We start from the raw sequence: 15,457 nt of genomic DNA on the forward strand, positions 1-15,457 counted from the left end.
TGAACAGGCCAGTCCTGTATCCAATGTGCTTCAGCACAGATAATATTATTACTTCATCGCCAGATACGAGACAGTTCATTATGAGTTATATATGTGAACTGGTGTACAGTAAAGAAGAAATATAATGTGAACAAAAATTACCTTCAAATAAGAAGTAAATGAATGACTGTAAACCAATAAAACAGTTACAAAGTTGGGGAATTTGAAATTTAAACTACACGCTCGAGAGACAAACTAAAAGTAACAGCGCTTTACTGCTGAGCGAACACAGCAACATACCAGCTGCTGTCCTACCATAGCGAGAGTACACGCTTCTGATGTGAGTTGCCAAATACTAAAATTTAACAACCAATTCTACTGAATCAGTAACACTTCACAAAATTTTAACCAAAACAAATAGACTTAGAATACTTTGTGAATTTACATACGGGTCTTCTTGTATGGCAGTTTATTACTTCTTGAATATTTATTTACGATGTAAATATATTTTTCATTAAATATGTGGGAGTCATGAATTAGTGTTGGTTTAGATTTTTATATAAATTTTTCTCTTCTTACAAACTATTCTATTACAATCTTACAGAAACATTTAAAAACAAACAATATTCATAGTTTGGCTGGAGAGGGGGTGGAGGGCAAGTGTGAAACTGTGGAGTGGCACACATGAAAATTAACATAAAAGTGGCATGCTGTGTACTGCAGGTTGGCCAATTCTGTGCTAAACTATCACTACAGCAAAGGAAGAAAAGAATATGATTTGATGTTTTGAAACATTTATTATACATTTATATACCTGTTACATGTTTTAAAAGAAAAAGAATTTATGACTACAATAAATGTCTAACAAATATTTCAAGTAGATAATTCACTGAGTGGAGGAAGTTTCTCATTAATCCAGTCCATCAGCTGTAAAAGTTCTCTCTTTGTAAGCTCATGTTCAGCATCTTTGATTATGTGAAACTGAACATCCACACCAAGTTTTCGCAGGATGTTGGCAGTCTGACTGCCCCACTCGTCACTTACCAGTCCGTCTTGGTCCCCATGGCACATTAACAATGGTGGAATTTCTTGTGTAGTTTTTGTCTGCAGTGCCTACAAGAAAGATATGAAACCAGAAAATAAATTGGAACTTGATGGATACGAAAGTTATGTAATAATGAAGAGACAAACATGGGCTAGAGAGATAGGAGGAGGGGGGTGGTGAGCACACACTCTCAGAAATACATCATAATAGATTAGAACAGATGAGACGCATGTACATTACAATACAGGATGGTCATAGTTGTCCACAAGCTCTACAATCCTTTGTAGACTGGCAGATGTCAATCAGTTTAAACAATACACACAGAATATCTCATGTTCATGTTGGAGTGGTTATTATCATTTACCCGAGTCAGGAGCATACAATAGAATGTTTTTTAACATTACAATTTAGTAACTATGAAACAGAAATAATTTATACACATATATACCAAAATGGTATTAAATAGTCTTTGCCCAGAAATGAGCAACTGCGATTGCATTTCCTGGTGCCTTGAGCAAATCCTCCTCACTGCAAGAATCAGGGCAGCACGAGCACTGACAAAGATGCTCAGTAGTCTGCACCTCTCCGCATTCATCTAGTGGTGATACATCCAAATATCCCCATTTCACATTTCACTAGGTTGTCCTTAGTCTTCCAACACCTATTCTTAAACTGTTCAGTGATCTCCATGTGATCCAGTCCAAGTTGTGGTCGGTTGGTAAGCATTCAGCTGGTTTTGTCCATGTTTAAAGATGACTTGTTCTGTAGAGATTATGTTGGAGTGGTGAAGGTAAAAAGCTCCTTAAACAGTGTCCTGGTATACATCAATTTGTATGGATTAAAGACCTCCATGAACGTCTATCCTAAATTTAAGTAGTTCACTTATAGCAAATATTATAATACTAATAGCAAAGAAACTTACAAAAATAAAACAAACAAATCTCTCAGTGATTGAACGACAATCTGTCAAGTTACCATTTTCCCTGTTCCAACATGAGTTGCTCTACATATTAAGTGTTTGAGACATTTAAATGTATACATACTCTCCAATTAGGTCTATAGAGACCAGCAGCTCAAACTTCCTCACACAGCCTGTTTTTTGTCATCTCCATCATTACATGTATAACAGAACAAATCTAAAGAGCAAATAAAAATATCTAGATACTGATCCCAGTTGTATTTATTTTATTGGCTGAAATCCAACAACAATTGTAGACGAGTGTAAAACTGTTTTAATATTCCTATGAAGCCCCATTGAAAAATAATAATGTTATTGGTTTTACGACCTCCTAACTTTTATGGTTTTGCGAGATGAAGTGCCATAATTTTGTCCTGCAGGAATTCTTTTGTCTTGGTAAATCTATCAACATGAGGCAGGTGTATTTGAGAACCTTCAAATACCACTGGACTGAGCTGTGATCAAACCTGAAAACTTGGGATCAGAAAGCCAATGCTTCTGCCACTAAGCTCGGCAAAGCCCACTGAAATCAATGTTTGAAGCCTATTTTCTACTCTAATTGTTGAAATTCAAGTGAAGAAGAATGCCCAGCTGCTTTCTCATAGTGATGGAATAAACAAATATGAAATCAAAATATGACCTGCATGATATTATTTCAGTGGTGGTAGTGAAATGAAAATCCACAGCCTGTTTCCAGTCATTTGACCGGGTCAGGAATGGAATGAATGAAGCCCCAATCTAGCGGAGAGGATGGGAATTGTGCCGGCTGCCAAAGCCTGTCGCACTCCTCTGGGGCAATGATTAATGAATGACAGATGAAATGAAATTATATTGGAGAGTGTTGCTGGAATGAAATATGACAGGGAAAACTGGAGTACCCGGAGAAAAACCTGCCCTGTCTCCACTTTGTAGTGGTGGTGATTATTGTCTTAAGAAGAAGTACAACTAGGCAACCATCCTCTATTAACACTAATCAGAGGGGAAAAAGTAGAAGGGGCCTGACACTTCAAAAAATGAAGGTATCGAATGAAGGTATCGGCCAAAGAAAAACAAGCGACACTAAGGGCATGAAAAATGAGACTCCCTAAGCCTCAAATGCTCAAATACCATCGGGGTCAGAAAAGAACAATGGTTGACCAAGGAAGGTCAGATAGGATAAATGAAAGCTAGGAGCCCGGCACAAGTAAGTGGAAGCAATTCCAGGACTCAGCTAAGGGCCCCATGGTAGCCAACCCACACTCCCAAGTTGAGAGCCCCCAGCCCCAGGGCCCCTTTTAGTCGCTTCTTACGACAGGCAGGGGATACCGTGGGTGTTATTCTACCGCCACCACCCACAAGGGGATGATATTATGTCATCTGAAATGGATGAAGTTCACACAAATACCTTTAAAGGTATAAGGAATAGTAAAGACCCACCTTATTATAATAGAGATATAGAGAGACTAAGAAGGAGGTGCAGATTGGAAAGAAATAGAGTTAGAAATGGGTGTGGAAGTAAGGAGAAATTGTGGAACTTACTAGGAAATTGAATCTAGCAAAGAAAGCATCTAAGGATAACATGAAGGCAAGCATAATTGGCAGTCATACAAATATTAGTGAAAAATGGAAGGGTATGTATAGGTATTTTAAGGCAGAAACAGGTTCCAAGAAGGACATTCCAGGAATAATTAATGAACAAGGGGAGTGTGTATATGACATCCTTCAAAAGGCAGAAGTATTCAGTCAGCAGTATGTAAAGATTGTTGGTTACAAGGATAATGTCCAGATAGAGGAGGAGACTAATGCTAAAGAAGTATTAAAATTTACATATGATAACAATGACATTTACAATAAGATACAAAAGGTGAAAACTAGAAAAGCAGCTGGAATTGATAAGATTTCTGGGGATACACTAAAGACAATGGGTTGTGATATAGTACCATATCTGAAGCACTTATTTGATTATTGTTTGGTTGAAGGAGCTATACCAAATGAATGGAGAGTTGCTATAGTAGCCCCTGTGTATAAAGGAAAGGGTGATAAACATAAAGCTGAAAATTACAGGCCAGTAAGTTTGACACGTGTTGCATGTAAGGTTTGGGAAAGCATCCTTTCTGATTATATTAGACATGTTTGCAAAATTAATAACTGGTTTGATAGAAGGCAGTTCGGTTTTAGGAAGGGTTATTCCACTGAAGCTCAACTTGTAGGATTCCAGCAAGATTTAGCAGATATCTTAGATTCAGGAGGTCAAATGGACTGTATCGCGATTGACCTGTCTAAAGCATTTGATAGGGTGGATCATGGGAGACTACTGGCAAAAATGAGTGTAATTGGACTAGACAAACGAGTGACTGAATGGGTTGCTATATTTCTAGAAAATAGATGTCAGAGAATTAGAGTAGGCGAAGCTTTATCTGACCCTGTAATAATTAAGAGGGGAATTCCTCAAGGCAGTATTATTGGACCTTTATGTTTTCTTTTATATATATATATATATATATATATGAGTAAACAAGTGGAATCAGAGATAAGGCTTTTTGTGGATGATGTTATTCTGTATAAAAGTTACAAGATTGTGAGCAACTGCAACGTGACCTCGATAATGTTGCGAGATGGACAGCAGACAATGGTATGATTATAAACGGGGTTAAAAGTCAGGTTGTGAGTTTCACAAATAGGAAAAGTCCTCTCAGTTTTAATTACTGTGTTGATGGGGTGAAAGTTCCTTTTGGGGATCATTGTAAGTACCTAGGTGTTAATATAAGAAAAGACCTTCATTGGGGTAATCACATAAATGGGAATGTAAATAAAGGGTAAAGATCTCTGCACATGGTTATAAGGGTGTTTAGGGGTTGTAGTAAGAATGTAAAGGAGAGGGCATATAAGTCTCTGGTAAGACCCCAACTAGTGTATGGGACCCTCACCAGGATTACTTGATTCAAGAACTGGAAAAAATCCAAAGAAAAGCAGCTCGATTTGATCTGGGTGATTTCCGACAAAAGAGTAGCGTTACAAAAATGTTGCAAAGTTTGGGCTGGGAAGAACTGAGAGAAAGAAGACGAGCTGCTCGACTAAGTGGTATGTTCAAAAATAATAAAGGTGTTCTTTAATCCACCTATTCAATACTTTATTTCCACATATAGTGGTTACATAAACACAATAGCACTTATTTGGGACATGTTTCACCCTCAATTTAGGCCATCTTCAGCCTAAAATAATCTTGAAAAGTTCATTTAATATTACATATGGAAGCTAAAAGATTAGCTAGTTCCTAAAATTTGAAACATAAAATGTGAAACTGATACACTTTTAGCTTCCATATGTAATATTAAATGTACTTTTCAAGATTATTTTAGGCTGAAGATGCCCTAAATTGAGGGCGAAACATGTCCCAAATAAGTACTATTGTGTTTATGTAACCACTGTAAGTGGAAATAAAGTATTGAATAGGTGGTTTAAAGAACACTTTTATTATTTTTGAACTGTAAATTTTTCAATACGGACCAAAAATGAGGTTTATAACATGTAATAAGTGGTATGTTCCGAGATGTCAGCGGAGAGATGGCGTACTTGTGCAGTGGCCGTGAATCAGTACGCCTCCCCAATGCTTCTGGTGTGTTTTGGAGTCCATGCCACACTTCGCTGCTACAGTCATTGGGAGTGAAAGAGGGTGCTACATGCTATTAGCTAGGTATCTCTAATTCAACTGCTCTTCAGTGTAATTACTCAAGTCATTCTAACATATCTACGAGTATTCTTAGAATCTGCCACACCAACAGCAATTGACAAATCTTCGTAATCCTCATCAGGGATATTAGTAAAGTACCAGGCGAAGTACTTGCCTCTTATAATGTAGTTTTATGCCACCCCCTGTTTATAGATTGCCTGAAAACATTGGTCCCAGCAGATTCACTAATAATATACACTGACTGACAGAGCAAATGCAACACCAAGAAGGAGTGGTCAGAACTTTATGCCAATTGCAGGGTAGACTGACGTCACTGAGGTATGCTCATGATGTGAAATGCGCCGCTGTGCTGCGCACGTAGCGAACGATAAATGGGACACGGCGTTGGCGAATGGCCCACTTCGTACAGTGATTTCTCAGCCGACAGTCATTGTAGAACGTGTTGTCGTGTGCCACAGGACACGTGTATAGCTAAGAATGCCAGGCCGCCGTCAACGGAGGCATTTCCAGCAGACAGACGACTTTACGAGGGGTATGGTGATCGGGCTGAGAAGGGCAGGTTGGTCGCTTCGTCAAAACGCAGCCGATACCCATAGAGATGTGTCCACGGTGCAGCGCTTGTGGCGAAGATGGTTGGCGCAGGGACATGTGGCACGTGCGAGGGGTCCAGGCGCAGCCCGAGTGACGTCAGCACGCGAGGATCGGCGCATCCGCCGCCAAGCGGTGGCAGCCCTGCACGCCACGTCAACCGCCATTCTTCAGCATGTGCTAGACACCCTGGCTGTTCCAATATCGACCAGAACAATTTCCCGTTGATTGGTTGAAGGAGGCCTGCACTCCTGGCGTCCGCTCAGAAGACTACCATTGACTCCACAGCATAGACGTGCACGCCTGGCATGGTGCCGGGCTAGAGCGACTTGGATGAGGGAATGGCGGAACGTCGTGTTCTCCGATGAGTCACGCTTCTGTTCTGTCAGTGATAGTCACCGCAGACAAGTGTGGCATCGGCGTGGAGAAAGGTCAATTCCGGCAGTAACTGTGGAGCGCCCTACCGCTAGACAACGCGGCATCATGGTTTGGGGCGCTATTGCGTATGATTCCACGTCACCTCTAGTGCGTATTCAAGGCACGTTAAATGCCCACCGCTACGTGCAGCATGTGCTGCGGCCGGTGGCACTCCCGTACCTTCAGGGGCTGCCCAATGCTCTGTTTCAGCAGGATAATGCCCGCCCACACACTGCTCGCATCTCCCAACAGGCTCTACGAGGTGTACAGATGCTTCCGTGGCCAGCGTACTCTCCGGATCTCTCACCAATCGAACACGTGTGGGATCTCATTGGATGCCGTTTGCAAACTCTGCCCCAGCCTCGTACGGACGACCAATTGTGGCAAATGGTTGACAGAGAATGGAGAACCATCCCTCAGGACACCATCCGCACTCTTATTGACTCTGTACCTCGACGTGTTTCTGCGTGCATCGCCGCTCGCGGTGGTCCTACATCCTACTGAGTCGATGCCGTGCGCATTGTGTAACCTGCATATCGGTTTGAAATAAACATCAATTATTCGTCCGTGCCGTCTTTGTTTTTTCCCCAACTTTCATCCCTTTCGAACCACTCCTTCTTGGTGTTGCATTTGCTCTGTCAGTCAGTGTAAAATAAATTTCTTTGTGTATCCACTCCAGTTGGGATGTATTATTCAATGATGGAAAACATGAATGCACTCTCTACAGGATCCCATATATTAAAGAAAGATATGTAAAACAGGAAGTATATCTTGCAACCGTATTTTAATCTACAGCCAGCTCACTGCATTCTAGAATAGCTCAGTTGGAAGGAACAAGCATGATGTAGGAGTGAGTCAGACGACTGAGGGACAGGTTCATATCTGGGACAAAATTAGTTTTTTGTTTTTGATTCTCCTTAATTTTGGCTGATATTTTGTATCATATACACATATTCTATGATTGAATGTTTATTATGTGCTCTTAAGAAGGGCTGATATTTTAACAGGTTTAGACCATAATAAAGTGGCTACCGGGCGAGTTGGCCGTGCGGTTAAGGGTGCGCAGCAGTGAGCTTGCATCTGGGAGATAGTGGGTTTGAATCCCACTGTCGGCAACCCTGAAAATGGTTTTCCGAGGTTTCCCATTTTCATACCAGGCAAATGCTGGGGCTGTACCTTAATTAAGGCCACGGCCGCTTCAATACCACCCCTAGCTCTTTCCTATCCCATCGTCACCATAAGACCTATCTGCGTCGGTGCGACGTAAAGCCACTAGCGGAAAAAGAAAAAAAAATAAAGAAAAAAAAGGTGGCCAGTGGGTGGAATTAAGGTATAAGAACAGTAAATAAGGAAGTAGGAAGTCCTCAAACTGATGACCTCCGAGGTTTATGCACATCTGAGCATGCTGTTGGAGGGACATCTTAGCATGCAGTAACACAGGAGGTGTAACTGATCTCCAGGTCTCGGCAATGAGTTGTCAAAGGCTCTCGGAACTTTGCAGCTCCTATGCACAGACGGTTTGTTTTAAATGGCTCCATAAGAATTAATTCTAATTGTGTTAACCCTAGAACTGGCAATGTTAAATTCTGTACCGGCAGCCATTTTGTATGATATTTACCTACCAAGTAGATTCTTATTTTCAACCTATTGTGAATGATGTTCCATGGCACTGTTGCCTATCGTTGGAAAGCTAATAAACCACAGATTCAGATGGTAATTTTAAATTTTCTGTAAGACTTCATAAGAAAAGAAAATGAGACTTAAAAAAGGTGGAATTATTATTTCATGAGCAATGTAAAATACAAAATGAAACATAAAAAGCATAAAATCTAAGATATACAAAATGATGCACATATATATGCATAATACGTGAGAAAGTTTCCAGTCTGTGCAATAATATTTGTTTGATTGGTAAGAAAAAATATATTTTCCCATATAGGAGTCATCTTAGGCCTATAAGCTACGTGGGTGTACGAACTTGTTATAATAAATGTTATTATAGCAGCTATGCTACATACAGTGCAAGATAACTAAAATGAAAATATTGTAGATGGAAACAACAACAACGGTGCACTTTTTAACACATCAATACATATAATCACAGCCTCAAAATAAGAGTGGTAGCGCAACGCCATTACACAATGTTTTCTTGATTCGTATAGCAGCGAGTTGCTCGTTTGTTTCCAAGGAAACAAGGAGATTGTTTCTATGATGAAAATGAGTAAGAAGCAATCACAAGGCAAGACATGTCACACCATCTGTTAACAGAATAGTGCTGTAGAATAGTAGTGTATCAGAAATGTTAAAGGAACTTGGGTGGGAAACTTTAAGTAAGAGAAGAGAGAAAACTAGACTTACAGGATTATATAGAGCCTATACAGGAGAAGAAACATGGGGAGATATCCGTGAGAGGCTTCAGTTGGAAAATAATTATATCGGCAGGACTGACCACAAATATAAAATTAGAAGGAATTTTAGCAGAAGCGATTGGGGTAAATTTTCATTCATTGGGAAGGGTGTGAAGGAGTGGAACAGTTTACCAGGTGTAGTGTTTGATCCTTTTCCAAAATCTGTACAGATATTCAAGAAGAGAATAAACAGCAACAGAGAAAATAAATGAAGTGTTAGAGGGCATTCGACCAGTGCAGGTTATTGTAAATAAAAAAATGTGTGTGAATAAATTAATTCCATCCCCTGGTCTAAGGAGTTTGGACAGCCAAAGTAGGGGACTGCCTGTAGGGGTGAAGTACAGTGGGGACTTCGAGGGCCCTGGGACTGCTACGGTAGCTGTGAAGGCCCTTCAGGAACTCTGAAAAGTGGTGGCAAAAGGGGCTCTGGTTAAGACGCAGCAGGTCGTTATGCTACTTAGGATCCAGAACGGGTAAAAAAAAAAAAAAGTAAATAAATAAATGCAATGTAAATATTAATGTTATACCAGTTGTATAGTATCATTTGAAGTAATTCCACATACTGTATATCAGTTGATTATATTTGTAAGTAGTACAGGAGATATTATAAGTAAACAATATAAATTTATTAAGGATGAGCTGTGTGTTTAATAGAAAACATTGTTAGCGTAAATTGTATAATATTGTATTATAGGAAATATTTTCTTCTCTTGTTAATTTAATATTTAGTGCTTGACAATAATGTATTTTAGTGTACCATTTGCCACCGAGGTAGACACCTCATTTGCAAATAAAGAGATTTTGATTTGATTTTGATTTGAAATGACGAAATAAAAATGCGTCGAAGAATCGACTCTGCCGCTACAGAAATAGGCAAACCGTCGATTCATCGACACTTGCTGGTTCTAGGGTTAAATCAGGTGACCTGGTTGGCCAAGGAACAGATCCTCCTCTTCACACCCATTTGCCAGGATATATTTCATTCAGATGACCAACATCCCATATGGTGGAGCTGCATCATGTTGAAACCAAATTGTTAATCATTCCTTAAGTGGCATATTTTCCAGAAGAAGTGGGAGTTCATTGTATAGAAAATGTAGATAGCATGATCCTGATACAGGGCCTTCAAAGAAATATGGTCTTGTAAGGTATAATTATTAAATTAATGTAGTAATGGTCCACCTTTCAATACTATAGTATGTAATATTCTAAATTACATTAATTAGGGACTAGTTTTGGCCGGGGCTGGCCATCTTCAGCCTTAATGTAAAACACCTAATAACTAAACAAATGTACATGCACACAACTGACATAAAACAAATGAAAACAAGTATATACAAAGTGACATTAAAAACTGGGATGGAATTATGAATAAATCTGAAAATGAACTAGGTTCTAACATCTTGAGCATGTTCATCATTGAGAATAATTTCAAGTATTAATTTATATACACAGAACTGTTAGTTCTAATACTGCTGGGAACTGGTAAATGTTGATCCTGTAGTTTGTCATCAAATCTATTTGTGTGGTGTTAGCTATATGTAATCCATTGGATACTGCTGTAAATAACCACTAGCTGACGGGGAACTGTTAGATGTTGTTTCATCCTCAATCAAAATAATAAATGAGATGCTCTCATGGTGCTTGTTAAATCTTGCTGAAAATGTTGTTGGACATTGTCAGGACAGCACATGAAGATGTGGTTAACACAGATACATTGTGTCTGGTATAAAATTTTTGCGATTCATTGCGGTGCCCATGAAGTTAACCTGATAAATTAGATAATAAATTAAATTAATGAATTGAATGAGAGAATGTGTTAGTTAGATGGCATAGGTTATATGAGACCTCTCAATACAGCATGAGGTGTGTGGTCTATTGTTGAGTGTGCTTCAGACTAACTGTTGTGAGATTCAAATGAAAAAGAAGGAGAGGGGAAGGGAAGGTCAGAAGGAGAGGGGGTTGGGGAAGGGGGTGGGGGTGGGGAGGGGGAGGGGGGATTAAGGTGGGGCTGAAGGATGTGGGAAAAAGGATGGCTGTTGAGGAAATGTGCTGTGAATATTATGAAAAACTGAATTATGACTTGTTGGTTTGACATTGTTGAAAATGGGAATTAGAAGGTCAAAAAGGATATTAGGTTTTTCTGAAATTTCATTAAGATTATGATTTGGGTTGAAATATTGATCTAAATGTATTATGAAGCAGCTTTCGGTAATGTTAAGGAGGGGTCCTTTATTGATGATTTTGAGAATTTCCATATCTTGTTTTATGTCTGTGAATTTGTGGTTATAGTCATGCATATGCTGTCCTACAGCCGAAAATTTATTATATTTTAGGGCATTGACGTGTTCTGAGTACCTTATCTTAAAATTTCTCCCGGTCCGTCCGACGTAAGAAGAATTACAACTGTTGCAAGTGATCCTGTATACTCCTGATTTTGAATAACTATTGAACTTGTTTATGGATGTGGCATTATGTAAGATTTGTGCATTCCTATTCCTAGTTTTGAAAGCTACTTTTACATCGTGCTTTTTAAAGATGTTGGTGACTTGGTAGATTTGTTCATTGAAGGTAAAGATAGAAAGAGAGGAGTTGTTTTTCTTATCTTTTTTCAAGGTGGTAGAAGGGCGGTATTTATATTTATTGATTATTTTATCTATAAAGAATCTGCTGTATCCATTGGATTTAGCTATATGGCGAATAGTGTTCAACTCATTTTTGAGGTCTCTTTTAGACATTGGAACATTGAAGGCTCGGTATACCATGCTGTTGTATGCTGCTCGTTTGTGAATTTGGGGGTGTGAAGAATCTTGACGGATTGTGGTGACTGTTTGGGTGGGTTTTCTGAAAATCTTATATCTTAAGTGACTTGGGTGTCTGGTAATAGTTAGGTCTAGAAAATTTATTTTCTGTTCAATTTCGGATTCAAGTGTGAATTTTATATGTGGGTCAATGTTATTTAGATTAATGAGAGTGGTAGCTGCATTTGTAATGCTCTCATCCACAATTACTATGGTGTCATCTACGAATCTTGCCCAGAAAAGGATGTTGTTAAAGTTATTATTATCATCAATTTTGGTGTGTTCTAAAAAATCCTGGTAGATCTCAGCTAAGATACCTGAGGCCGGTGATCCCATAGCCAAACCTTCTTGTTGATAAATAACATTATCGAAAGTGATGATCTTGTAAGGTGGTCAACCAAGATTCCACAACATACATTCACCCTGCCACTGCACTTGAAATACTGTCCATCTTACCCAGTGAGGATTATCAACACTCCAATAGTACCAGTGTAACAGCAATCATTCTAGCTACTTTCATGTCTGTTACTTCTTACTTAAGAATAAGATATACTGAGTCTATCTAGCTTTCTCTCGTCTGCAGCAAAGTCAATCTGAAAACAGTCTGATGTAAAGATACCCCAAGAGCTGTCTTCTTTCTTACTGAATGTGCTGACTGCATCTGCAAGCTCACTGCATTAACTTTGCTGCACCCTAATTCAATTTCACTTAGTATACTACTATCCTACTATAGCAGCTATACTACTTTGCTGCACCCTGCAGAAAATGTAGATACCATGATCCTGATACAGGGCCTTCAAAGAAATATGGTCTTGTAAGGTGGTCAACCAAGATTCCACAACATACATTCACCCTGCCACTGTTACTTCTAACTTAAGAATAAAATATACTGAGTCTATCTAGCTTTCTCTCACCTGCAGCAAAGTCGGTCTGAAAACAGTCTGATGTACAGATAACCCAAGAGCTGTCTTCTTTCTTACTTGAAGGTGGTCAACCAAGATTCCACAATATACATTCACCCTGCCACTTTTACTTCTAACTTAAGAATGAGATATGCTGAGTCTATCTAACTTTCTCTCGTCTGCAGCAAAGTCGGTCTGAAAACAGTCTGACGTAAAGATACCCCACGAGCTGTCTTCTTTCTTACTGAATACCGCTGACTGCATCTGCAAGCTCACTGCATTAACTTTGCTGCACCCTAATTCAATTTCACTTAGTATACTACTATAGCTCACTGCATTAACTTTGCTGCACCCTAATTCAATTTCACTTAGTATACAACTACTAGTACTGTAACTTTCTATCGTCATGGACAAATTAAAGTGAAAACGAATTCTCACAATAACAAAATACGTACTAGAGGCAGAATAAAGATGTTACAAACACAAATTCCTTTCTCCTAGACACACTCACCTCATACACCGAAGAATTATGGTTAAGAAAGGATGAGAGAGCAAAAACCCCACACAACTGAGGTAATGACCGATATGCTAAATGCATAGCCATTGCTCCTCCCATGGAAAAACCACCTGCAAATAAATTTTTAATGCAGTTAAAATCTCAGCTTTCACTGGCCTTTTCAGATTTTTAGCTAGAAATGTGATTTAGATGCACAATCACTAGGTAAAAACATCAATAATTATAAAAGACAGTAAGCTAGAAAGAAGACTATGAACACATCAACATAAATATGACAGGTATGTATGGACAGAGGGAGCAAATGAGATGAGAGACAAAAATAATAACAGAAACATGCATTGTGAATGTATTTAACCATTTTAGACTTTACTCTGATCAGATGTTGGAAACTTGTGTCAATCTCTTTACTATCAAAGGGTAGAGAAGGTCCACCTATTCAATACCATTAACCTACATAGTGTCTTATATAATTGGGACTAGTTTCGACCCCAAATACACTGGGTCATCTTCAGCCTCGATCCAATTGGAAAAATATATGCTCACATACAACACATAATAAATTAAACCATCTGGTATGTCTCCATTTACAATTGAAATTTTAAACCATTGATGAAAGCCGAACAACACATCTAAAATTGAAATCAGTTCAATCAATTCTCTATTGTGCCTCTACTATTCAAGTGTGTGGATCCTGGCTGATATTACTGGATCTATTACTTTGGGATTTAGTTGGTGAAACCAATTCAATCAATTCAATACCAGATGTGTCGTTCGGCTTCATCAATGTTTTAAAATTTGGATTGTAAATCGAGACATACCAGATGATTTAATTTATTATGTGTTGTATGTGAGCATATATTTTTCCAACAGGATCGTAGCTGAAGATGACCCAGTGTATATGGGGTCGAAACCAGTCCCAATTATATAAGACACTATACAAGTTAATGGTATTGAATAGGTGGACCCTTCTCTACCCTTTGATAGTGATCAATTGTCAATAGGGACCATAATGAAATTCAATCTCTTTAATCAATTTATTTTATTGCTATATTATTACATGAACTATATTCTATTCTATATTTATGAATGTGAGCATTTTAATAATCACGTATTGTTGATATTGTAATCCCTAATATTATTTACGAAATGCACTTATACTACAATGCATGAAAAAGCGGAGAAAACATTTTCTTTCAGTAACTTAATACAACTGATTTGAAATTAACTGATTCAAAGGTGATACAGAAGTATCTGGGAGGAGCAATTATGCTCTTTCATATGTAGGTTAACGACTGGGAGTGTCTCCCAGTTAATCTTGTACCTGATTAAGGACTTCAACTAGGATAAATTAGAGACATCAAAAATAAAATAAAAATAAATCACTGTGTTGTAAAGATATCTGAGGTTTAATATCACTTAGATGAATTACACAAACCCAGGTAGCCTGTCAGATTCCATTCTTACTGACTCGTGACGTGCATATGTATCCCCTAGAAGCGCAGTAGTATAATGCATCTCGTAAATATTATTACAGATTCCAATATCAACAATGCGTGATTATTAAAATGCTCACACTCATAAATATATGATTTTTGAAGTCTCTAATTTATCCTTGTTGAAGAAGTTTCGAAAAAGAATATATTCCATTTGGAAGTCGCCTTAAATTAAGCAAGACTGGAATTGGAATATGATGCTAGATGAGCTTGTGGCGGTCACCATAATGGATTTTTATCATTTTACTTCAAATATATATTGCACTGATATTTCATGCACCGAGCTCGATAGCTGCAGTCGCTTAAGTGCGGGCAGTATCCAGTATTCGGGAGATAGTAGGTTCGAACCCCACTGTCGGCAGCCCTGAAAATGGTTTTCCGTGGTTTCCCATTTTCACACCAGGCAAATGCTGGGGCTGTACCTTAATTAAGGCCATGGCCGCTTCCTTCTCACTCCTAGCCCTTTCCCGTCCCATCGTCGCCATAAGACCTATCTGTGTCGGTGCGACGTAAAGCAAATAGAAAAAAAAAAAAAAAAAAAAAAAAAATTCATGCTAGATGTCTTGACAAGTCACCAAATGCCCGAAAGTTATGAGGATGAAATTTTAAGTTCAAGAATGCTTACATATTTTCAGCTGGCTTATGTAGTAGTAGATTCATACATATATGCATTGAAATA

General features: G+C 38.6%; 1 protein-coding gene across 3 annotated transcripts in view; it reads right to left on the bottom strand.

Moving 5' to 3' along the window:
- Nucleotides 1-762: 762 nt before the first annotated feature.
- LOC136857168 (lysophospholipase-like protein 1) overlaps nt 763-15,457 on the bottom strand; it is a 65,415-nt gene continuing 50,720 nt past the window's right edge. For all 3 annotated transcript variants that reach the window (XM_067135603.2, XM_067135601.2, XM_067135602.2), the window contains 2 exons: nt 13,280-13,395; nt 763-1,092 (listed from right to left, as the gene is read on the bottom strand). In XM_067135603.2, coding sequence (XP_066991704.2) covers nt 853-1,092; nt 13,280-13,395 — 356 coding nt within the window. In that variant the 3' untranslated portion in view covers nt 763-852. The remainder of the gene's footprint in view (nt 1,093-13,279; nt 13,396-15,457) is intronic.

This window comes from Anabrus simplex, chromosome 1, assembly GCF_040414725.1.
Source record: "Anabrus simplex isolate iqAnaSimp1 chromosome 1, ASM4041472v1, whole genome shotgun sequence".
Taxonomy (NCBI): Eukaryota; Metazoa; Arthropoda; class Insecta; order Orthoptera; family Tettigoniidae; genus Anabrus; species Anabrus simplex.